Source organism: Oryzias latipes, chromosome 4 (genome assembly GCF_002234675.1).
Source record: "Oryzias latipes chromosome 4, ASM223467v1".
In the NCBI taxonomy this organism is placed as follows: Eukaryota; Metazoa; Chordata; class Actinopteri; order Beloniformes; family Adrianichthyidae; genus Oryzias; species Oryzias latipes.
In genome coordinates this window covers 24,091,736-24,116,527 of record NC_019862.2, presented here as the reverse complement: position 1 = coordinate 24,116,527, position 24,792 = coordinate 24,091,736, and the positions used below count along the sequence as shown (strand labels likewise).

General features: G+C 41.7%; 2 protein-coding genes across 7 annotated transcripts in view; both read right to left on the bottom strand.

Moving 5' to 3' along the window:
• Positions 1–11,176: 11,176 nt before the first annotated feature.
• On the bottom strand, positions 11,177–14,058 carry gfi1 (growth factor independent 1 transcriptional repressor). The gene is made up of 6 exons (XM_023954452.1): positions 13,655–14,058; positions 13,209–13,397; positions 12,324–12,682; positions 12,069–12,206; positions 11,809–11,974; positions 11,177–11,733 (listed from the first exon to the last, which is right to left on the bottom strand). The coding sequence occupies exons 1-6, from the start codon at positions 13,764–13,766 to the stop codon at positions 11,555–11,557; spliced, it is 1,143 nt and encodes a 380-aa protein (XP_023810220.1). The 5' UTR covers positions 13,767–14,058; the 3' UTR covers positions 11,177–11,554.
• A 1,067-nt stretch (positions 14,059–15,125) lies between these two features.
• Positions 15,126–24,792, bottom strand: part of evi5 (ecotropic viral integration site 5) — a 35,883-nt gene continuing 26,216 nt past the window's right edge. For 5 of the 6 annotated variants that reach the window (XM_023954446.1, XM_023954444.1, XM_023954448.1 and 2 more), the window contains 2 exons: positions 18,904–18,999; positions 15,126–16,404 (listed from right to left, as the gene is read on the bottom strand). In XM_023954446.1, coding sequence (XP_023810214.1) covers positions 16,150–16,404; positions 18,904–18,999 — 351 coding nt within the window. In that variant the 3' untranslated portion in view covers positions 15,126–16,149. Of the gene's footprint in view, positions 16,405–18,425; positions 18,436–18,903; positions 19,000–24,792 lie in introns of all 6 variants that reach the window. The other variant, XM_023954449.1, reaches the window with a different exon arrangement.

Below are 24,792 nucleotides of genomic sequence, written 5' to 3'. Positions count from 1 at the left end.
ATCAGAGAATACGCCGGCTGTAAATTCACTCTTCTTTATTAAAACTACAACCAAGCAATGCTCGCGAGCACAGGAAACATGACCATCCTGTGGTGCCTCTTGATATTGAACTGTGTGAAAACAACCGGTCTCTCCAATGTCAAATTGTGCTGCTCTGGTGTTCATTAACTTTTTAACAAATTTGCAATAATTGATTTGTAAAAGCAAAAAACATAGCATTTTTATTATTACTTTTTATATAATCAATGTTCAAAAAATCACTGCTAATATTCCTTGTTTTAAGGGAAAAAAGACCGTAGTTTATATATATTAAATAAAACATGTTTTTAAGCTATATCGATACATATAACATATATATTTAGAATATCTGTACATCTATGATATCTTGGATGAGGTATTACATAGTTAATTACATGTTCTCAAGGACTTCAGAGTCCCGGATCCCTCAGTGTTTCTGTGTGATTGATAATGGAGACCATCAGAGGGTCTCTGTCCTCCTGACAGCTTTATCAGAGGAGCAGCTCAAGTCCTGATTTTCAAAGAGAATGCGTGTTTGAACGTCTGGATTTAGCTGACATCTGCCGCTCTGCTCTCCGTATTACCTTGTGGTGACAGAAGCTTCGGACAAAAGCCTCAAAGCAAACAAAGACGCAGACGGATCCCTCGCTCACTGTGAGGCCCTGATTTCATTGTCTTAATTGCTGGCTGGTGAGGTTTGGTTTTGACGCTGCTTCATGCTTTTAGGAAGTGCAAAAGTAGATTAATTTTTGGGTTTGATTTGGAAATTTCTTTCATTAATACTAAATTAAATGACTTATGTATGTCGTCTTGTATTCCAGTAGAATTGTGATGAAATTGACCCAAAATTTAGTTCATTTTTAATCAATTAACTATTTTTAAGTGTAGAAAATGCTGTAAATGATTAAAATGTGGAAACAATAAGGATCATTACAACAATTTAATATAAGCATTTGGTATTTGTACTTCCAACTATACTCTGTTGTAGGCTGCTAACTTGACTTACAGCAACGTCATAGTGAAGGCAGCGCTCACTTTCCAACTAGAGAGGGCGCCACTTGTCTGGTCAGGACTTTAAATTAAAGCTGAGCCAATATATAAAAAGAGGATGCAGCTTTGGAAGAGCATTTCATAACCAAAAATTGCAAACATTGGAATTATTTATAAAGTATTGAGAAGTAGAACGTTTTCTTCATTCGAAGAACTAAAAGAAATAACCAGAACCCTCTCAGCATTCTCTTTAGATCTTACAATGGCTTTAATAAACAGTGATCTGACAATTTTTGGCATCTTGATATATTTTAAACGCAGTTTAAATAAAATACATGTCATTATCTTGTTAAAATTATAGCCATAAAGCATTCCAAATGTCCTACATGAGACCTGGAATACATCATCCTGTTGATGTGTCTAATAAATATATTTGGTCTGGTAAATCTGCTCCAAAATGTGTTGGAAAGCGACTAGCTTATGAAATCTCAGATCTTAGATTTTTCTAAAATATTTATCCTTCTACAACAACATCTGAGAGGGTTTTGACTGGGACATTTGTGGAGCACATGCCATAGTGAACTAAAGTCTCCATTTTCCTCTTCCATTTGATATTTCCTTGGTGGCCGGTTAGAAAGTAAGAGGCTTTAAGTGAACATTTTTCCAGTTGGCTTCCCTGGGAGATGTCAGGCTGCTGCCGGCTCGGCGGCGCTCTGGGATCCCGCTGTGCTCGTCAGGAAAGCGGCCTCTCCCCCAGGTCCTGCTGAGGAACGCTGCGGCTTTCTGTGCCTCAAAGTGGAATTTGATTTTCAGAAATGCTGGTGCGGTTCAGATTTGCTTTAGTGATTGCTGCTTCAACTGTTTGTACTTGTAGATTTGGACTCCCTCTCAATGTTTTCTCTCAGCTTGTGTCTGAAAGAGTCACTTTTAGAAGGAAGATTTCAGATGAGAACAAAGGTCCTGATGATGCAAAACAGAGCATGGAGCAGAAAAAAAAACCAAAAGGAGAAAGATTGTTTCAATCCATCTGACAGCAGTAGCTGAGAAAGCACAGCAAAAACTCTAAAAATGGGAGCCAATGCCTCCCTTTTGACACTCAGCAGTATTGGATGAGGAGGTTAAACCACCAAAGGGGTTCCCGAGTACGGCTGTCTTCAGCTCACCGCTCCCCCAGGGGATGGGTCAAATACGGAGAACAACTGTCATACATCTGGCTAATGGGTTTTTGACTTTACCTTTTGTTTTGTTTTTTATATAAAATGTACATGTATGTGAGGATGAAAGAAATAGTTTTAGGTCTGAAAATGATAAAACTGCATTTACATTTTGATAAACCTCCCTTATGGATGTATTTATTTTTGCTTTAATGTTCTTTATTAGGTGGCATTGCAAACATATTTTAAAACAAATTTTAAAAAAAAGCTCAAAAGGAGGCTGTAAAAGCACAAACCTAAATATTAGGGATATTACGATTCATTTTAACGACTTAATTCATATCATGATTTGTAGTTGACAACACGATTCAGAGTCGATATTGGTTCATTTTGAACGCACCGATTTAACTGACAGAAAACATTCCAGGACATCTTTAGCCAGAGATAAATACCTGGTACTGAACAGTGCAGATGAAGTTTTCCAGATTTCTTTCAAGATCATCAAATATGAACTAAATATGTGGACAAACAAACAAGTTAACAAGACTGAATGTTAAACCTCTTAGCATTTTAGTTTCATGAAATTCAGCCCACTGTTTTTCTGTTGTTTTTTTTTCATCATTAGAATAATCCAAAGGGAACATTATTAGAACATTCTACCTGACTATGGTCACATGTCTTTGCACACATTAGACTGGAATGATGGATTGATCATTTTTTGCTGTGTCACATGTGTGTTGTGATGCACTTGGTCATTTTTCCTTTATAAAATAAATCTTCCAGGCCTCAATCCTAATAGTATTTTCCACTATTGATTATCATCGGTTTATTTCTTTTTGAAACAATTTTATGAGGGTATGGGTCAATTCGATAAACAACTTGCCTCAGACAGGTCGATCTGTTTGGATTGTTAGAATTATAAATGGATTCATTGATTAAGTCGATTCCTTGTTACAATTACAGTAAAAAATGTTCTTAGATTTCCCTGTAAGGAGGGTCATCCAACATCAGAAACGCAGTCAAAATAATGGAGGTCATCTTTGTTTTTGTGACAACTGATGTTTATTTCTCATTCGGCCTCTTTCCCTCTGCAGTAAACGGGTCTGGAAGTGGATTCCTGAAGGTTTTCATGAAGGGGTAAAGGAGACGCCGGCGAGCTAAGAGCTAATGGAGACGGTGGTCTCACCAGGGAAAATCTTGACCTTGACCCCCTTTTTGTAAAGCTTTGTTCGTGTAGCAAACAATGACAGGGAGGGGCGGCTGCTGCTGCTGCTGCTGCTGTGTCTGTGTGTCTGCGGCGAACATCTGTTCAAGCCCCCTACACACGCTGCAGCAGCACTGTAGGCCAGTCTTTTTTCACATCTATTAACATGGTGTAAAGCTGCTTTTTGTACCCGTGTACTGCCAGTTGAAAGCTCCCCGGGTGAGACAAAGACCCAGGCGGATGCTCCTGTCTGTGCAGAGCTGCATCTGTCTGGTATTGAGCGACGCAGTGTCAACAAATCCATACTCGCATGCAGACTTCATCGCCGTCTGCGCTGGCCTTTGTAAAATTGAAAATTTGATGACAGTTCCCGGTGTCGAGTCGTTCCCAAATCAATACGGGTGCTGCGGACACCTTAACGGACACAGATAACTGCTTCTTGCCGGCCGTATCTCTGGGAGACTGACACCCTGTCAGGATTGGATCAATACGCCATGCATGTTCTGGCTCATAAGCCCAGCTCAGTGCACTCGACCATAACACACAGGGCCTGGTTCCCCCGGCAGCATGGGAAAACTGCCCAGAAACTCCCCAAGGTGGATGAATGGGAGATGTTACATGTGAAATGGCTGTCAGAATGATTCTGTCATCCTTCCTCTCACCGGTGTTTAAAGATACTGACACACTGTGTTTTGGGTACCAATGTCTTGTTGAAAGTGATGGAAGCTTTTAGCTTCCCCGCCCCCCCAAACTCCTTTTATCAATTTAAGTGTTCGCTCAAGTGTTAGAATGTATGTGTCACCTGCCTCTGATGTCTCCTGGCACTTTCTGCCCACTCGCTGCTTCCTTTTAGGTCATCTGATCCAGAGCGCTCTCTGACTTTAAACCTCTCTGAAGCGTACTGAAGTCTTTTGTTTTACTTAATTTTCAGACTTTTTTTTTTTAATTGGGCTTTAGCTCAGCTGTGATGAATCAGGCGTGACTGAGACAGAGTTCAGCGCAAAGATAAAAATCGTGAGCAAAGGAGGGCAGATCAGATTTAGCTGGAGGTCATTAATGTTTCAGAGGATGCCAGAGGGAGAATGGGAGAGTCGTCGGCCTGCCAGGATCTGTTTCCTTCGATCAGTCTCTTCAAAGACAGGCTTTTTGGAAAACTCCTTTTCCCTCTAAAGGCGACCCGTACCTGATTAAAGGAGATGCAGATGATGGGTTCTTGGTTTTATTTATTTATTTTTTTCTTGCAGGTTTTTGACCTTCAGCCATGTTCCTCTTCCTTCTCGTCTAGACTGCTTTTGCCGTCCTCTGTGCTCTGATCGGCAGCGCTGATCCCGCTCCAGTCTGACACATGACCACAAAGACCCCTGAATGGGCATTAGTGCAGGCTTCAGCAAACCCAACATCTGTGCCTCCCAGCTCTGCTGCAGCTCAAATCATTCATTAAATCAGAACACAAAAAGTAACTTTACTTGAATGCCTCAGCATAAATATTTGATCGTGGCTGAGAATAAATCTTTGTCGTTTTGTACTGCTTCCTCCAGCTGCGGGCTGCTCTTATGGATCCACATGGCTGTTTGCTCTCGTCACTGTTCGGATGGAAATGGATCTTATGAATTTTTCAGAACGATTCATAGCTACAATCAGGCCTGCTTATGAGGACGAGTGTTTCACAGAGTAACATGGTGTGCTGCAAATCATTTTCTGTTTGCATAGCCAAAACTGAGAGAGAAAGCTTTTGTGTGTTGTCATCATGGACTGAACCATTCCAATGTGCCAGATTGGAGCAAACGTTCTGTCTTCACTAGCATTTTAGCATCACCACAGCAATGAACACCATTCTACTGTTATTTATTATTTAGTGCTTTCTCATAAACTAAAGTATTTTTTACATGTATTTGCAAAGAAAGGGAGAACAAATGTATGCTTCATGGGCCAAAAAATTATGTTTACAAACTAAATCCATTTTAGGACCGTTTTTTTGGCTCTAAAGTTGATCCTTTTTGGGTTTTTTTGTCCATCTTGTTTTCTTAGAGTGTTTTTTTTTTTGTTTTTTTGTTTAAGATGGGCTCTCTGCAGCACTTTTTCTTTTTAAATTCAGTTTCTTCGTAAAGGGCCTGTCCACATCTGCAGTTGTCTCAAGGCACAACACATAAACTCTTAAATGTAAAATTTACATTTCTTAATGACAATAAAAAATATGTTTGATACATATTTTGGTTGCAGCAGCACAAACTCAGCCTTTGTGATGAACCAAATATGTTCAGAAACAAATAAATCACAGAATGAATTACAGTTTACCTCAATAACAGCAGCACTTTTATCTATAGGTGACCACATGTTTGGACATCTGAAGGTACATCTGTGTGGCTTCTGTGAACAAAGTGAAGCAAAATGTGTGAGTTTTGAGAAAAAGCAAGGTAGAAAAAACAGATGTGCTGTGATTTCCAGATCAGGTGACAAGTCATTTTTTAATCCCAAAAGAAGCTTAAGTGCACATAGATGTGGTGTTTTGTTTCATACAGTTTGTAACCCTTGTGCTATATTAAGTGACCCCACCCTTACATTGACGTGTTCTCCCTACCATGACAAAGGTGGAAAAAGGTGGAAAGATTTCATGTAATCCATGGACACCAGTGAAGATCACAAATCATTGAAGAAAAAAGGTTCAGAGCACTGTCTAGTGGGTCTAGATGACCCAACTCTCAATGATAAAGTGCCTAGGATAGCACAAGGGTTAAGGAAAAATGTTTATTTTTTTCTGTCTACATTGAAAATGACCTCTAACTCCGTGATTTATTTTTATTTTTTTATTGGTTCCATCATCTAAAACTGATTAGTCTAAAAGTTCGCAGGACAAAAAGCAGAGGACGCTCTCCGCAATGCGCTCGAACTGTTTTGCGCACGGGTGGAAACGTGTGCGTATCTACCTATTATTCACAACCTTTTTTGCGTCACAATTGACTTCAGACTGGCGACAGAAAAGTTCGTGGTGATGGAATTAAGTGTGGCGGAGTTCCCGCTGCAACGTTTTGGTGGGAAAAAGTCTGAAAGCTCCAAAAACTGTTTTTAATGAACGTCCACTCAGCAAACACCCACTTGGTTTGTTCGCACATGCGCCCTGGTCAAGGAAAAACAAAAATGTTTTCGGGTTCACCTGATTTATTACAGTTGCTTCTAAATCTCATATGGTTTCTCAATTATTTTTATCTTTGTTCCTTGTTAAAAAAAAACGTCAACAAGGCAAACAATTATATTTACACAGGAGGACACTTTTTTGGAGACCCCCTCTTTTGTTAACCACAAAAAATCCACAATGGTGGTTGAGATGAAATCAAACAAGAAAAAATAAATAAAATTTTAATTTAAAAAAGCAGACATTTATAGTAATATGTGGCTTTAAACGTGGCCTACACTGAAGATGGACAGCAGAAGGCCAGGATCTAATTCAGGAGGTTAGCAAGAAAATTATTGAAAGAATTGTTTAAAGGAAAAAATGAAAATGTACGACTGATTACTCAGTTGTTTCGGATCCACATGCATGTAGTCAACCTCCCTGGATGTGACTGCAAGAGGAAAACTGATGACAAAGGAAAGAGACAGAAATGGTAACCAAAGAGCTTAGAACAATTTGTAAAGACATAAAGGTGAACTCCAAGGAAAAAGTGTCAAAATACCTTCCTGCACTGTTTGAGCCAAGTTCTTTCAGCAGCTTCCTCTATTTTAAAAGCATTCCCAGTGGTCTTGTAATGATATTTATGCTATTTTTTAGCCAAATATAAAAACCTGTTGCTTCCTCTGACATATTTTCTGCAGAGCTGCAAAAGTTTGTTAGAGATTCGACTCTAAATCATGGGAGGGACCTTTGGCGTGGAGTGAGCCCACTCCCATTTCCCGACATCCATCTGTTTACACAGAAATAAGTAATACTCAGCAGTTATGAGCATAACTTTCTTTATACGTGTCGTCCATCAAGGGAAAAATGCTACAAGAACATTTAAAAACACCAAAGGCAAAAATTTATCAGAGTGGGTCTCTAAGAATGGCCATTGTGAATCATCGCGTCCGATGGTTCACATATATGATTGACTTGTCTTCAAAGCAGATGACCTTTCTGACTCTGCAATTACCCAGACTTGGGACATGCACAAGAAAGCTTGGATTTCGCCCCCTTGTGGTTGCATTTTATAATGTTTTAAAAACTGATTCTGGTAAAGCTGAATGCCTAAACTGGGTCATTTTTTAATTGATTTTGTTGACTTTTATGTATTTTAGAGAGTTATAGGCTTTTTTTTTATTAAAGGGGGTGTAATCCTTTTGCCCACTCTAGTTTGTAAAATATCTGCCACAGATGAAAGACAAGGCCAGAACAACAGCAAAGTGTGGGGGGCAAGAATGAAGAGATCAAACTTTGCAGTTGATGCTCAGACAGAATGCAAAATCAGGAGCAGGCTGAAAGGGTGGAGGGGGGCTCTGCCCCTCCTGAGCGACAGCTCACATCTAAACTGTCCACTGATATGTAATGCTAAATGAAGCGGGTAAACATGTTTTTAAATGTGCAGAGAGCTTCATGGACAAGCCCTTCCCCAAAAGCCTCCATCCCACGTTCCCCCCTGGACTCATGCTGTTCGGGGCTGCAGACCCTCACAGCAGAGCTAATGGAAAGCTTTCAAGGCATTCAGGAATAAATGTCGGCTACCATTTGAAACCACAATCTTTGTGGGTAGTTGTCATATCATGAGATGGTATTAAACAACAGCCAAGCCAAAAAAAATGCTTTCATGCGTCTGCCCCCCCCCCCCCCCCCCCGTCCCCCGTCCCTTCCATGATTGGTTTAAAATCAGTTCATTAACCTGATGCTTTGGTTTTTCCAGGTTTCTGAACAAATGGTTGATTGTTTTTTATTCCAATAGAAAATTTCTTTACAGGAATGAACCAAAACATTCTTCATAAACGTTAGAAATAAAACAAAATGAAAATGTTTTTCTCAACGTATTTAAAAAAAAAAAAAAGAAAACTGTGAACTATCTAATGAAGCAACACTGACAGAATGTTTATGTGAAAACTGGACGTGTTTAGGACCACTGTCAGGATTTGGACGCCTTTTCACTCATTTTCAGCACAGTCAGATCATTTATGGTGAAATTATCTCTTTTTAACCAATTCAACTGTAAAAACAATACAAATGTTTGTCACCACAAGTTTTTAAAAAAAGGGAAAAACACAAAGGTATAACTTTTTACCCTTTTTCTTTAATATTATCAGTGATGGCAGATTTTTTTCCCCTGAAGATTGTGATCCAGAAGGCCATTTTAGGCCTGACATAGAAAATCTACACAGACGTGAAAAAGTTCATTTTCTTTTTATAATTTGGTCATTTAAAGAATAATTTACACCAGATGCTCGAAGTATTGGCCTTTATTTTCAATAATCAAACACATTTGGAGCTGTTTGTAGAAAGACAAAGTACTCATGAAGGCTGTGAGATTTTTAGAACAAAAATAAAAGAAGTGTGTGTTTCTGTTCAAGAAGTCACGATATGGAAGAATCTAAAACAATCTATTAAATAAAGCAAATCACAAATCGCCTTGAAGAAATTTAAAGAAAGAATTGCCCCCAAATAATAAAATCAGTGAACCACTTTTCTTAATTCCAAGTTCCCAGATTTAGAAATAAGACATAAACCCATGTTTGGATACAGTATTTTATTTTTATTTTTATCACTCTTTTTTTGCGTTCTTAGAATGTAAAATTGGAGGAAAAACATGTTTGTTCCTTTCTGCTCCCTTTAATCCCAGATTTCTATTTTACAATTTATCAGTGTTTCCTTTTATGCTGTATTGTGTTGTGTGACATTGTCTGTTGGGAGTAATTGCATGTGTTTTATAATTTTTTCTTTTTTGTCTTGCTTTTGGTTTTTTAATTAGAACCAATTTTATGTAAAGCAGTTTGAGCTACTTTAGTCAGAGAAGGGGGTCTAAATAAAATTTGACTGGGTTTCCTCCGTATAGGAGTAGACAGTATTCGCTTTCTGTTTTCACTGTTTTGTGGAAATGAAAAGGAGATGTTTGTTGCCTCCTTGTGTTGGAAGTTGCAGGGATTTTGTGTTTTTGTACATTTTTGACTCAACCTCAGGAGCTGAGGCTTTCCCAAAACTTCTGCAGGAACTTTTCCCCTTCCAGGAGCAGGATGCCATCACAAGAAATAAGACCGATGGAAGGTGATTTTAGAAAACTTTGTGGCAACAACCAGAAGCTGAGAAGCCTCCTTGTGCAGCAGTCCCACGGGGGTGGGCTCTCTTGGCGTGTTCAGCCTGTTTGCTGCCTGGCTGGTGTCTCTTGTTATTATTTTTCCCTCATCCTGCTGCCTTTTCTTCTCCAGCACGATAAATAATTTCTGGGGACGTCTTGTTGCTCCATGACAGCTGTACGGTTAGTTTTCAGTCTGTTTTTCAGATGAACTGAATAATGAATAAGCCCGTGCAACAAAAGAGCCAGCTTCTCCCCTTGCTTGGGTGTCAACTGCCAGTGGGGAAAAAACGGGGGGCAGGATGGTGCAGAAACTTTCTTGGCCCAAAACTATAAACAAAACGCAGGTCACCTCCCTTTGCGGCCGTTAATCAGTGCCTGTTCTCTGGAGCTTACCTTAGCAAATCCCGCATCCGTGTCACCTTTTTGCGCATTTCGGAACTGGTCGGACCTGCGCGGAATCTGCTGAGCGGCGCGTGGGAGCTAAAACTGCTCTATTATTACAGTACACAGGCAGACCTGACCCCACCCCCAAACACACACACACAGACCCATCTTCCCCAGGGGCAATAATCACACCTGTGCCCTCTTTATTTCTCTGTTTGACGCGCAAATCACCAGATGTTTTCCCAAAAAGTGACCATAATGGCTTTTGTTGAGAAGTTTCAGCGCAGTGTGTTGGTATTTTTGATGTCACGAAAATCCAGATCAAACCCAGAGAAGGGTCTTTAAAATCTATCTTTTATTATTAATATTTCACTTCAGATTAATAATGAATCACGTAAAACCCACAGAAGCCTGACCTGGACTTTCTAATTGCACATCTATGTTTGTCTAGAGGAAGTGGAATATTTTCTCCCCCGTGCGCGTTTGTGCGCAGTGCGTGTTTGGAGAAGGATGCGGGTCCGGATTGGAGCGTCAGACTGCAAAGTTGTGATTCTGCGCTTTTGGATCGATCGGGCTGCATTCTATTCATATTTGATGGGCCCGCCTGCGGCAGTGGGGAGATGTTTTAAGGAAGAAAAAATAAATAAATCCGAGGAGGAATTCTCGCTTTTTAAAGGGTTTAGTCAGATTAATGGCGCGTGCGCAGGGCTGCAAGTGAGGTGACACCCGATCGGATTGAGACTGCTGCAATAAAGTGGTGAATTCCTTTTATGTGTGGCGAAAATTAAAAACACAAATTGAATTCAAGTTTTAAAAAAAACGGAACTAATTTTCTCTGGGATCTTTTTACTGAATTATTTTTCTCAGAGAAAAACGTCTCTGAAACCGTTTCCACGCTTTTGTCTGTTGATTTTCCACCAAAACGCAACAATAAATGAGGTTGTTGGCCACCGATTGGATCAGCTCTGGTTGTTGAAGGTCCAAACACGGTGCTTCAGTGGTCACAACAAACATGTGTGGGCGTTCACAATCACGGCAGCAAGTGTGTGGAACAACCCACACTTTGCACATTTTCTTTTCGATCCCACCCACATAATCGTATAATAATAATAATAATAATAATAATAATATAATAATAAATTCAAATTGCGATAGTAATAAAAATGAGACAAAATCCCGAGTTCGCAAGATGAAATATATTTATTTTGCAAACTGACAGGAAAATGTGCAAAAACGGAGAAGAAGCCACTATGTTGCTGTGTCGCCTCGAAACGCACATATCCTCCTTTGTTCGTTTTTTCAGTTAATAGATTTCCTTTTTTCCGGATGTACAGCTGAAGCTTATCCTCCTGGGTTTGTGTCTCTGTCCAACAAGAAGAATCAGGCTGCCAGTGCTTCTTTTCTGCTTGAAGTCGCCGTCTTTTGCTCTGGAGCGGGTTCTTTCTGATGCGTAAAAGTTGGATCAAAGTGGATCTTGATCCCAAACGCCTCCTGAAATTCCCCTTGGTTAAAAACAGGATGGTCTGAAGTTGGACAGGTGCGCTAAGTCATTGATTCGTTTATTTCAGTCCGTGCTGCGTCTCTTTATGTCTCCTCAGGTCCACCTTCCTCTGAAAGCCTTTGCCGCAGAGGTCGCAGCCGAACGGCTTGTATCCCGTGTGTTTTCTGCTGTGCGTGATCAGGTTGGAGCTCTGGCTGAACGCTTTCCCACAGACCTGGCATTTGTGCGGCTTCTCGCCTGGAAAGCCAAAATGTATAGGTGTTGGAGATCATGACATGAGAAAGAAGTATTTTGCGTCACGTGATGCTTCACCTGTGTGGATAAAGGTGTGTTTCTTCATGTCAGACTTCTGGTGGAACCGCTTGCCGCAGAACTGACACGGGTACGGCCGCGTGTCCGAGTGGATCAACAGGTGGGTGGAGAGGGTGGAGGAGCGCTTGAAGGTTTTCCCGCAAATTTTGCAGTCAAAACTTCTCTCCTGAAAAGAGAAAAATATTGTTTTTCCTGTGCGCACGCGCATAGAATATATATATGAAAAATAGGGTGTGAATTGCGTAAAGTTGCATGCTCACCTGAGAGTGCACCGCTTTATGCTGCTCTAGGCTGACTGCGTGGCCGAACGTTTTGCCGCACATTTCACACGCAAAAGGCCGAGTGCCGCTGTGGGATCTGCGGACGTGGACTTCCAAACCATGTGGGGTGGAAAACACCTGATTTTAAAGTAATGGGGAGGGGAATTAGATTATGTGGAGTTTCTTTCTTTCTTTTCTTTTCTTTTTTTTCTTTTCTTTTTTTGAAAAATTGTGCCCTGGGGTCAGCATTCCCACCTTACTGCACTTCACACACTTATAGGCGCCGCTGAGGAGGAGGTTGGGGCCCAGCAGGTCCGGCTGGGCTTTGTCACGGTGAAGGCCCGCCTCAGCAGGTAACAGTAGAGCCGCGTGCCTCCTGTAGTCGCAGTAGGACTCCTCTCTCAGAGTGCGCTCTGCATACAGTGCCATATGCGATTCGTCCCTAAATAGAGCCAACGCCGACGGGGCGCCGTTCGGGTCCAAGCTAGAATGAAGGTTCTGCTGCATCAGGGGCCTCAGCGCGGGGCCCGGATAGCTGCTCCAGGCGTAGGGGCGGAAGGGAACGGTGAAGGGCCGGGACTCGTCCACCGGAGACAGCGATTTGTCCGAGTCAGCTGGAGGGGAACGGATGAAAGTTTAATGACCGCTTCCGCCATGCCTGAATACTCTGCAGGGCCCCACAGGGCGCAGGGAGCCACAAAAGATCATTTCACTGTAGAAGGGGGTGTCTAAGGGCAGGGATGCCAGTTTAGCTTAGTCAGTTTGCTAGTTCAATTTAGTATTTTCCTATTGAATTCTATGTATTCATGATCCTTTTGATTTTATGTTTCACTTTTTCAATTACCGATACGAAGCCCATCGAGACAAATGCTGTTGTGAATTTGGGCTATACAAATAAAATTGAATTGAATTGAAATCAGGAGAGGGGAATGAAGTTATTTGAAGCCTCATTACCTTTTATTTAATGATAACTGCGTAAAAATCCAAGTATTTACTGGTAAGTAAAATATATAAATATATATACAAAAGTAAAATCACGATTTTCTAATCAGAGTTGCGCAAAGCTTCATCTTAGTGTGGCTTCCTGTTTAAAAGCCTGATGTTTTCTGTGTGTGCTTGTGCGTGCGCGCGCGTCAATACCCGGCGAGGCAGAGGGGGACGGAGGCCTCCACAGGTCCTCATAGTCCGGGGAGCTGCGAAGCAAACTGTTGGCGCAGCTGAGCGGGGATGTGGGGGAGAACCTGGGGGGCTCGCTCCGGTGGGAGTCCGGGGACAGGCCGTACCTATCCACCGACTCACAGGCGTCCTCCTCCGGTAGAGTCTCTGCCTCTGAGGACGCAGCGAGGAGGAAAAGGTTCAGGGGGAGCAGCGCAAATATTACATATGAAATCAAGTTTCATTGTTTTTTAGAAACAACAACTTGGCAATAATAATATGTATTACAAGTTAAGTTAAGGTGTAAATTATCATGGAATCATTCAAAATGATCATCTGCTAAAATTGCTTTAAAGTTTAAATTATTGTTGTTTTACTTTAAAAAACATAGGGATTTCAATCGCAGAAATGTAGAGGAAATTCCTGCATACCTGCGCATATTTGCGCCAGAATGGAGTCCAGCCTGCTGTAGTCATCCTCGCAGTTGCGGGGCTGGTGGTAGCTGTGCGCCTTCTTGCTCTTGACCAAAAAAGAGCGCGGCATGTCTGTGGGCAGGAAACTTCCTCAAAGCCGGCCGCTGCGCCCCGCTCCAAGCTCCGACCTCCACTGATGGAGAGGAGGCTTCCCCAAGCGCTTTAAGAGACGCCAACCTGCCTACAGAGCATGCGCACAGCGGCCGGGCAGCCCCTGCCTGCTTGCCAGGTGTCGCGTGAACAGGTGTCAGTTCGGGACAGAGCCGACCCGCCTGCAGTGTTCATTCAGGAGGCGCGGGGGAGCGGGACTCGGTCTCGGACGGCCCCATCCCTGAGCCCCAACATGACATGTTCCAAAATGTTCTGATGCTTTATTTTTAAGTTATAAAGTACCCCCCCCCCTCCCCAGATCGTGTTCGGTGGCAATCAGCAGATGTGGCTTCTATCGGTGCCTTGCTCAATCTTTGGAGGGGGGGGGGGGGGGGGGTGTCAGCGTGGAAAGGAAACACGGACACCCCAGGGGTTCTTGCAGAGAACCTCTAATGACACGTGTTGGTTAAAAAGCGAGAGAGGAGGTTGGAGGTGGGGTGGGGGCTTTTTTTCTTTTCTTTTTTTATCCAGATGCTCACGACGGATGTGCGCAAATGCTGAAAGATGTGCAAGTCCATTGCGCATTTAAAAATGACCACGGAGGTCTTCTGATTACAAAAAAAAAAATCTGCAAACTTCTATCCCAAATTTGCCCCCCCTCACCCCCATATCATAACTGAGCAGTTTGAGAAACCTCCACGGTTATCAGGAGGGACAGGAAATCAAAAGGCGCATGTCCAGACTCGATTAGACTCATATCCGGCAGACACGCGGGCCCCTCCCGCACAGAGGCCCGTGGAATACTGTTTAGGATGCTAATCGTGACGTCACATCAGTTTGAGCTCCAACTGAAGGAAAATGACCGTTTTTCTCCAGCTGGCCCCACAAACAGAGCTGGATGTCTTTCCCATGATCCATCCACACACAGCAGCATTGGACTAACGATGATAGATCATTTTAAAATGTTATGCAATTCAGAAAAGCATTAAAAAAAAAACGGCTGACCTTCACACTAGAAATCACAATCAACTACTACTAGGCCTCATCTCCAAAATACAAAAAAAAAAAAAAAAAAAAAAAAAAGAATAAATATTTGCATTTTTATTTTGGACTGTAAATCACATCCGACAGCAGATTTCTCATATTTGGTTCTAATACAGACCTGGGTGATCGTCGGTGCCTGCAGGGAGCTGCTTTGATGTGCGGTTGAGTGCATGAAGAGATTAGACACTGAGTTTAGAAACCGCGAGAAGACACTTCCTGAACGCTTCAACCTTTGCAAGAAGGAAGGAAGGTTTTTATTACACCCCGATGGCAAGAGACTGCAGAGGAGCCAAAGCTTTAGCAAAGGTTTTATTGAGAACAAAAAAATGTCGTGATTTCATCAGAGTGCAAGACAAAGACAAGGTGTCGCCATGTTTCTGTCTGCACAAAAGTGCAAACAGTCCGAGCCAGAATCCGTTTGCTGCAAACATCCACGAGAAGCTTTGCAGACTCTTTTTAGTGCGGCTGACGCTCAGAAGAGGACTTTTTGCAACTTGCAGCATCTTTAGGGAGGCAAATCCTCTTCTCTCAGTTTAAAGTCCCGCAGGACCATCATCCATTTGTGCCCAAACTACACAACACGTTTGACTCAGGAGCAAAGTGAGCCACACTCTCCTCTCTTCTCATCAAGACGATGAAGTCATGTTTCAGAGAAGCATAAATCTGCATCTTTCCTGCTCTGAACACACACGGACCTCTGACAGGAACTCGCTCGACTCACAAAACAACGCTTTGTTGGCAGCTCTTGTCGTATAATCCCTTTCTCTCAGTTTTACAATACCTTCATGGATATAATGTGTATACAGGTTTTTTTTCAAGTACAGACAGAATATGGGTGAGAAAAATAAACACATTTACATATTTACATGTTTGCAGAAATATAATGTGTGAGCCGGCGCCGACCTTCCGGTCCACGCCGGCTCACAGAAGCAGCTTTAAGATCACAAACACACGCGACAATATAACGGCATCTTACGCGTGATACTCATTTATAAAATGCTATAAAATATAAAAACCCATCAGATGAAGTGTGTAAAAAAGGTTTTATTGCACAGATTTCTCTGTGTTGTACCAAAAGTAAGGCTTGGGGGGATTTTTTCACTGTCTTTGATATTTTCTGCGTGGTTTCTCCAAGAATCCAGAACCACCATCTTTTTCCAAGATACCAAAGGGTGGAAGGTGGTAAACAGAACTGAATTTGGGATTCACATGATGTAGAACATGTCCTCCTTGAAATCCAGAGCTACGCTTCAGATCTCGCTTGAAATTTCTGCTGGAAACCCCCCACACCGCCCCCTGTCTGGCCAAGCTGGGGCAGATCACACGGTGGTGGACTTGTGGTTGTTCTGCGGCACGGTGAGCCGCAGAGTCTCCCCGTCCTCCTCGCTGTCCGAGTCCCCCAGGGCGGGGTGCAGTCTGATGAGCCTGCGGCCCCTCTGCTGTGGGGGCGCCGCGCCGTCCTCGTCAGAGGACCGGTAAGCGTCGTCCACGCCGCCTGTGTAGTGATTGACAATGTGGATCCCATCAAACGTGGGCTGGCCCGGCAAGCCCCTCTGGCCCTTTAAGCAGCAAATCTGGAAGTTGAAAAATGAGGAAAAGTTAGCCTGAAGCAGCTGAGATTCACGTTTGACAGAAGCGTTACACAATCTCACGTGCAGAGTTCAACAAAAACAATCATGCTCAAATATTTTATGCAATGCACACCAAGCTTCTAGATGAAGTTGTTTTTTTTTTTTTAAATCAAACTGGGATCAGGAAACAAAAGATGGTTTGAACAGGATTCCTTTAAGACGGGTGTCAAACTCATTTTCACTGAGGGCCACATCAGCATAGTGGCTGTCCTCAAAGGGCCAGATATAACTTATTCATGTAACTAAATGTAATGAACAATAAATGTAACTACTCCTTAATGTTAAATTACTCATTTATTTATTTAGTCTAACTTTTTAAAGGGACAATTACAGTTGGATAGAAAACATATGTTTGCTTGTTACTCTATTATAAATCCTTTTAAATTTGATTCTATCAGGTTAGTTTATAAGGACAGTGTTTAAGTACTAATGTGTAGTTGCCCCATCTGATATTTCAAGTCTGATTCCCCGTAGATATGAATAAATACACAGCATTTTTAAATTTTTTATTTTAAGAAATGAAAAACTTTTATGCTCTCGCGGGCCACATAAAGTAACATGGGGGGCCACATTTGGCCCGCGGGCCTCGACTTTGCTTTAAGAGAAAAATGTTTAATTGCACTTAAAGCTAAGTCTCCTCTATGGCTGACATGATGAGGTGTGGTTAATAATGCAACGAGCAAACACTTGGTGACAACATGGATTATAAATGGGGGATGTAAAATAAATCCCATGGTTTTTTAGTGCTTCTCTGTGAGCAGCTTCACTGTTTCCAGAACCATTGCTCAGTCTGGGCGGGTTGTCCTTTAAACAAGTTTAAACCATTTGAAAAATGCAATCAAGCTACCCCAACTGGACCAAACAGAATCAAAGGATGTTAAAAATCTAAGATGTTTGGATTTTTGTGTAGCTAACAGCACTGGTAAACTACAAAGAGCCTTTTTCTTGAGGTACCATTTATCCGTTAGCTAACACTTGTGGCTAGCACACCTCTGAGCTGATGAGACGTTTCTATGTTATGCAGGCATACCTTCATTTCTGCTGCTGCATCTATACAACTGTCACTGCTGCAACATTTGTTCAAGTAACCTTTTAAACAGCAGATTGAAATGCGCAGAGGTGTAGTGGTTAGCCGTCTTGCCTCAAAGCATGAAGGCCCTGGTTTGAATTCCAGCTGGGTTCTATCTGCATGGAGTTTGATTTGTGTTCTAAATAGTCTGTTAGGAGTGAAGGTGGATGTTTGTGTCTATGTGGGCCTGCGAGTCACTGGCCAACCATTCAGGGTGTACTCTGCCTTTGCCCTCAGACAGCTGGGACAGGCACCAGCAACCCCAATGACACTAAAAAGAGGGAACTGATATTGGATGGATCGATTCAAACGGTAATGCTCTGAACCTTTTGGGATGTTTACAGTCTTGAAATAATGTCTTGAAGTTGACTGGCATCTAGACTAAAACGTTCAAGAAAGAAAAGTCCAGGTACCACTAATGAACTTCAAGACAATGTCCCCTGGATAAATGACAACCTTCGTTGTCTTGAAATGATCTTTGTTTTATAATGAGAATCCACAAATTCAATTGTGAGAATGGAAAACAACAGTATTTGATCACCTATTACCATGTTTTTCATTGATATTGTGGCTAAAATGTTCTTGTGCGATTCCATACACAGATCAAACATAAATGTGGTTCATATCCACAACCAGATGGATATTCTGGTCCAAAAGGTGGACAAACTCGAGTGGCCGATGCTAAAGAATCAAAGCTGTCATGCGACACATTTTTAGGATGTGAATCATTTGACTTGGGCAGATCTGTGTTTCTAAGCTCCAGTTTAGGCCGCAGTAGAAACTGTCACGTCTGCCTCCAGTGTGAAGCACTCAGAATGGAAGCAGTGAGGTGGGTGGAAACACAAGGTGTGGTTCAAGACTCTGGAGGTCACACATCACGTCTGAGACAACTCACCTGAATCCGCCTGCAGGGCAGCAGAAAGAAACGTTTTCCACACAAAAACGTTAACATTTTGATCTCACGGAGCAAAGCTGTGACCAGTCAGTTCAAAGTGAGGAGGAAATCAGACACTTAGTCTACATGAGGTCTTTTCAACACTGTTCAAATAAAAAAGATGGCCGCCAAGACGTTTTCAGAAATCTGTGTATCTGATTATCACACATAGAGACTTTAAATATCTAAGCTAATCTCAGGTGATCTTCAGTTGCCTCTCTGCATCCTAATGTGAGCAGCTTGTTTGTGAAGGTATCTGTAGGACGGTGTGCAACATCATCTCCACACAGGAAGTCTCTGGGTGTAGTTAACACTTCTGTTCTTCAGCAAAACCTAAAGTTAAACCCAAGGAAATGCTGTGAAGGCCTCAATCAGAAAGAGACGAAAACCCTTTTAAAAATAAAACAGTCCAAAAGAGGCTGAGGAGAACGAGTCCCACCTCGTGTTTGAGCTCCTCTATCTGGTCCTTTAGGTCGCGAATGTACTGGCTGGAGTCTGTGTGGTTCAGCTGGCCTTGGACCTTTCCTTCTTCTTTCTGTTGGGGAAAAAGGCAGATTTTCCGATCTCAAAACTGGAGAAAAAACAAAAGCTGAAAGCACTGAGATGGAAAATATACAAACTCCAAGAGTTTCTGGAGGTAAACTGTTGGTGATCTGCCTGAGGACAGAACTTCCTCCAGCTACAAATATGACATCCCAGCATCCTGAGCTTGGGAGGGCTCATGATAAAAGTGTTTCGGGAAGCACTAAACAGATTAATTTAAGCTCCTTCTCCTCCTGGGGCCCTGACCATGATCCTGCTGCTTCAACACCAACTGTCTTCAGCTGTCAGACTGAAGACTAAAGAGACACGCCGCTGTGTAGAGCAGTTACCAACGCGGGCAAAAGGGCAGGGCTGCTAAATACATTCAGGGTTCCTGTGTTGACGTGGGGTTCAGTTGGGTTGGGTCCCAGTAGACCCAAGGGCACCAGAGGCTTAAACAAAAAAGGAAATCATTCCAAAAAATCTGTTGTTTTTGAGGTTTTGCTGTTCCAAAACAGCACAGGCAGTTAACAACGAGACTTCCTCATGCTCAGCTCTGTGAATCGGCAGGTGGTGGGCTGTGGCCTGAGGCGTCTCAGAGCTCGGCGCCCTTCAACTCTCACACAGCAAACTTAGAGGGGGTGGGGGTCCGAGGAGGGGGTGGGGCTTCCCAGCAGCTATTTGAAAAAATAATGAAGCAGAAGTCAGGGTACGACGCTCTGACTGGACGGATAAAACTTCAGCCAGCACGTTTGTGATGCCTCTGTCAATTGTGGTGGAGGTGTCAAGTTTCTGAATCTGTGAGGGACAGCAACAACTCACAGCAGCAGCGTGAACATATGCACCTTTTTTTTTTTTTTTTTTTACTTTTGCAAGACAAAAATGTAATCCTCATTTTCATTTCATCATATTGATGTAAAAGTTACCGCGATTGCAGATTTTCCACCACACGAGTGCGATAACTACACAGAAACACCACAAAGGTCGTTTTACGGGCTGAAAGATTTAGTCGAAATCTGTGAGCAAGCTTTGTAAACCTCAGGATAAACCATGCATGCCACAGATGGAAGAGGCTGGTTCAAAATGAGAAACCACTTCCTACCAGCACACGACACAGTGATATTTGACGATCACAGTCAAGACCGAACCTTCTTAGACACTTTTGTTTCCCTGAAACCATTTTATGCTCTGTTGATTATTCAATTTCTGCTTTAAAGCTTTAATTTTAAAGTGTTTTCAAACATTTACTGGCGCTTTCCAGCTCATTAAAGTTTTTTTTTCTTAAATAAAAAAAAAAAGTAAAACTCGTTAGATAAAACGGAAGCAGGATTTAATCAAGAATGTTGAATCCGGCAGTCAAAAAAAAAACACCAAAACAAACAGGCACAGTGATTTAAAAACTGTTGGTGATGCTGGAAAATAAAAACCAACCCAGCAGGTTTGAACCAGAAACTGTTTAGAAAATAAAAGCCCTGGACGGCGAACATGAGGCGAAGGGCTCCTGCGTGTCACTGCCATGCAGGGCTTCAGAGATCATTATGCAGATTCTCGAGTGCATGAGGGCGACCGTGCATCTGTGATGTCTTTCTCCTTTACCCAGTAGCCACAAGGTGTGATTGTGTGTAAGCACTTCAGGAAAAAGAGGGGGAGGCTTTTTTTTCCTTTTCTTTGTTGGTGTCAGATTTATAAATAGCTTTTGCTTAAGCTGAAAGTGTGAAAGCTAAAAGAAAGAAAAAATTTCTGGTCACACCAACTTGCTTTCTGGTTTTTCAGTTCTTGAATGCGTTTGCAGCTTCAGAAGTAACTTCTAGGAAAAAAACCTACCATAAATGTCAATCTCTCCCCCATTTTACAGTGAAATCATTCAAGAGTGAGACGCTGCTCACAGGTAAAGAGACTTCCCAATGCGGCGTTAAACTAGATAAACTCTGCAAACATTTTGGGAGTTCTTCTGCATCAACACTTCATGTCTTTCATCAAGACTTGCATCAGTCACAGCACGAGGGTGGGTGGGGGGGGGTTAAGTGTTAACACTTCCTGAGTTGATTTCTCTGCAAATCTGAAACAAGCTAACATGCGTCTACAACACCAGAGAAACATGCCAGATGCTAGAAAGCTTAAAACTTCTATTTTCCCGCAAATTCCTTCACTATTCTCTACTTACTGCACTTTCTATAGGGAGGTTGCTATTTTGTGGGGGTGTCTTAAAATCTCCCAGAAGTCTCTGCGATAAACCAGTATGCATCAATGCTCTCTAGATTGGTGAATATAGACCACAATGCATTGCGTTTGAACCATTTTTTTTGCAAAACCTTTTAAATGTAATTTATTTTCCTATAAACCAGGGGTGACCAAACTTTTTCGCTCAAAGGGCCAGCCTCTAAATCCCGGTCCGTGGGCCAAATACAATAATTTTTTGCATGTCATGAAATAAAAGCAGAGAATAAAGAATATAGTTTAGGTTATTTATTTGTATTTGGTACTTTTCAAGGTAATACACATTAGTGAGACTAAAACGTTTTTTTCTTTGAATCTCTCTCGATCTCCCACTCTCGGTTATTAACGCCGAACTTTCCTAGCTAGCCAATGTGGCGCTGTCCTGTGCTGCCGAGGGCATCATGAGGGCGGCTTGCTGTGACCGAAGCTTAGATTGGAGCTCCCTAGAATTAGTCTTTTGCACCTCACCTTTGTGTTTGGATAAAGCTGCGTGTTTAGTCTCGTAGTGGTACAGCCACGGACTGCTAACAAAAAAGACAAACAGCCTGAGAAGAGATTTCTGGAGAAAAATAATCCTCCTCCCATATTTTTAAAAAATGCCTCTTATCCGTTTGCTACTGCCGTTGTCGCTCCATGAATGAACGGGAAAGGTTAAGGGGTTTTAACTGAACACTCCGCGGCCTCTACAGGCACGACTTGGTGGGTCAAAAGACAACCTTTGGTGGGCCAGCGGGGGCCCTACTTTGGGTACCCTTGCTATAAACCATCCAAGTTTTCTTATCAGAACACAGCGTTTTCATAAAAAGTCTTCATAAAATGCTCTATATATCAGGTTTTTACTTCTGGAAATGAGTGACATCATATTTGCCGTTAAAAAAAAGGTAGATGAAAAAGTAGTGAGCATGGCTTTTAAATTGCTTTTAAAATGCAGATAGCGTCACACTCTAGTTTGTTAGTACTTAGGGAGTAGGGAGGTCATGCGGCCATAGCCACAGTAACCTTTCCTGAAATCTAGATTACCCACAATGCAGAGGAACAGAAAAGTTCATCTGACTAGTGGCAGTTCTGCACTAACTTACTCCCCTGACGAGTGTTTTGAAGCCATTCGGGAGAAGGAAAGCCAGATGAACCTGGCAGCTCTATTCCACTTCTGTTTTGATGGGGAAGGTTTTCTCCAAGATGCCGTTTGTCAGACAATGAACAACTGAAATGTTTGTGATCTAACTTTCAGGGTTATCAGTGACTTCAAGTCTGGTTACGCTGAAATTCAGGCAGCACCACCGGAACGACGGCCTCATCAATTTAAAACAAGGACAGCATGAGAAAACCACAAATCACTGCAGAAACGTCCAGAATGGGGGTTATGGGTGAGCAGCTCATCAGGAACTGCACTGCAAACTATTTGATACCTGCAAAGACTTGAACCCTTCTTTTACCAGGTTTTCATTTCTCTTTGCTCTACACCTTTCCACGCTTTTCTCAAAATTGTTTTCTCTCACGAAGAGCTATGATCTAGAAATAAGAAAATTATTATTAAAATGAGACAACATCCATTTGCTTCATACTCTCGACAATGGAAAACTTGATTTAAGACATAAAAAAACTGAAATAGCTTGATTTGATTTTTTGGTTACATTTTAAGAGTTTTATTTTAAAGTTCAGTAAATGTGAACAAGTTAACTGGCATTCATCGTCATCATTTTGGAAACAAACTGTAGATTTAAGTTGTAAGAACAAGTGCTAGTTTTAGATTTTATGAGGGTTTATTAAGATGGACCAACTTGTACTAAGATCAACTTCTCATTTTGTTTACATTTGGTTCTAAAATGAGTCATTTCCACTTGTTTTTTTGTCATTGTAATCAAATGAACAACAATTAGTTACTTAGAAACAAAAACAAATGCAAATTGTTTCATTAAAACTAAAAAGAATACTTATTATTGGGCTGTTTAACATTCAAATGTAAGGAATTTTTTTCTAATTTTGATTTTTAGCCTATTTTTCCCTTTTTGAATGCCTTTGTGGAGCTTTGTTCCTAGATTTTGATCTATTCTAAGATTTCTTATTAAGTAAAAATTACTTTATGCACAGACAGATCATTTTTAAAGTGATTTTCTCCTTAAGATTAGTATTGTTTTGATATTTTTATGCTATGTCTGTGCTGTGTCCGGGAAATAGAATAGACTGTGGCCTTCTAAGGACATTATGCCACTTTATAAACACAAATTTGGTCTTGTCAGTTCAAGAGCCCAGGGGAAACCCCAGCTCAAAAGTGTTGGGCTTTCAGAAAGCTTCCTAGGCTAAAGGTCTCTGTTGTTTTAAAAAGGACAGCTTTAAAAAGTTTTTAAGTCTAAATACCCAGGGAGGATAAGGATGTTAAAGAATCAGAGTTTTTTTTAGCACCGTTTTAATGTTTTATAAAGTTTTACATGTCAAATGGTTCTGCACAAGCTGACATATACAGCCTCAAATGTCTCATGAAAGGAAGCAAAGTATAAAGTCAGCTAGCGTTTGAAGAGAGATCTAAAACCTTCACACCCAGCCTAAACTGTGGTAAAGTGCAGTCGTGGTGAAACATCTCTGGGTACAAAGACACCAAAAAGCTACGCAGCTCTCCTTCTGCTTTCCAGCAAGATCCCGCTGAGGCCTTTTACAGGCAAACACTAAACACCCCGACAGAAACCAGGGGAGTCAATGCTGAAAAGCTGCAAAACAGTCAGAATTTGCTGCCAGTTTGACAACTGAACTCTGTGACAGAATGAGCAGCGAACAGGCAGAAAACTCCGGAACTGAAGGGGAATTCAACTCAGAAAGACAATTGCATGCTTTAAAGATTTACAAAGACTGATAATCTCTGCACGCTTCATTAACTTTACCAGCCTGAAATAAAAAAAAAAATCATGAACAGTTCTGTAATGACACCTTTTAGTACTATACGTGGGTTAGGTGCCAGGAAAACAAGTCAGATAGTGACTGGAAGAAAAAAAAAACATTCAAAATGTTAAGTCATCTAAGAACATTTATGTTACATTTCTAAAAACACAACTGACAAAAATCGAGACTAAACCAGAACAATATCCAGTGAGATTGTAGCTTTTTATTAAGCATCGAGCTTCAAGTAAACCACGAATTTAAATGATCTCAACAGGAAATGATCTCGAGATGTTTTTAAATATAGTTAGCTTTTGCACATGGTTGCATCCAGCCTGACTGCGCACTGATGTGTGTGTGTGTGTGTGTGTGTGTGTGTGTGTGTGGGGTGATGTGTTGAGCACACACACACGGCTCTTAAAGAATGGGAGTTTTCAGATTGTCGACTCTAATCAGATCTGCTGCTGTGTGCAAACAGTCGCTCTTCTCTGTATACGTTGTGGTCATCCTTGTTGTTGTATAGCATGCTCCACTTGTTTGGGGATAAATACTGGCTTTGGCTCTGCGTGTTGGGCCTTGTTCATACATGGTGGGTGGGGGATTCAAATTCAAAATGTGATCATCGATATCAAGAAGTGATCTCAGGAAACATCTTTTTCTGTCTTTCCTGCTTTTAAATCTGACAAACGGAGCAGCCAGAAGAGTGAAGGCACGCCTT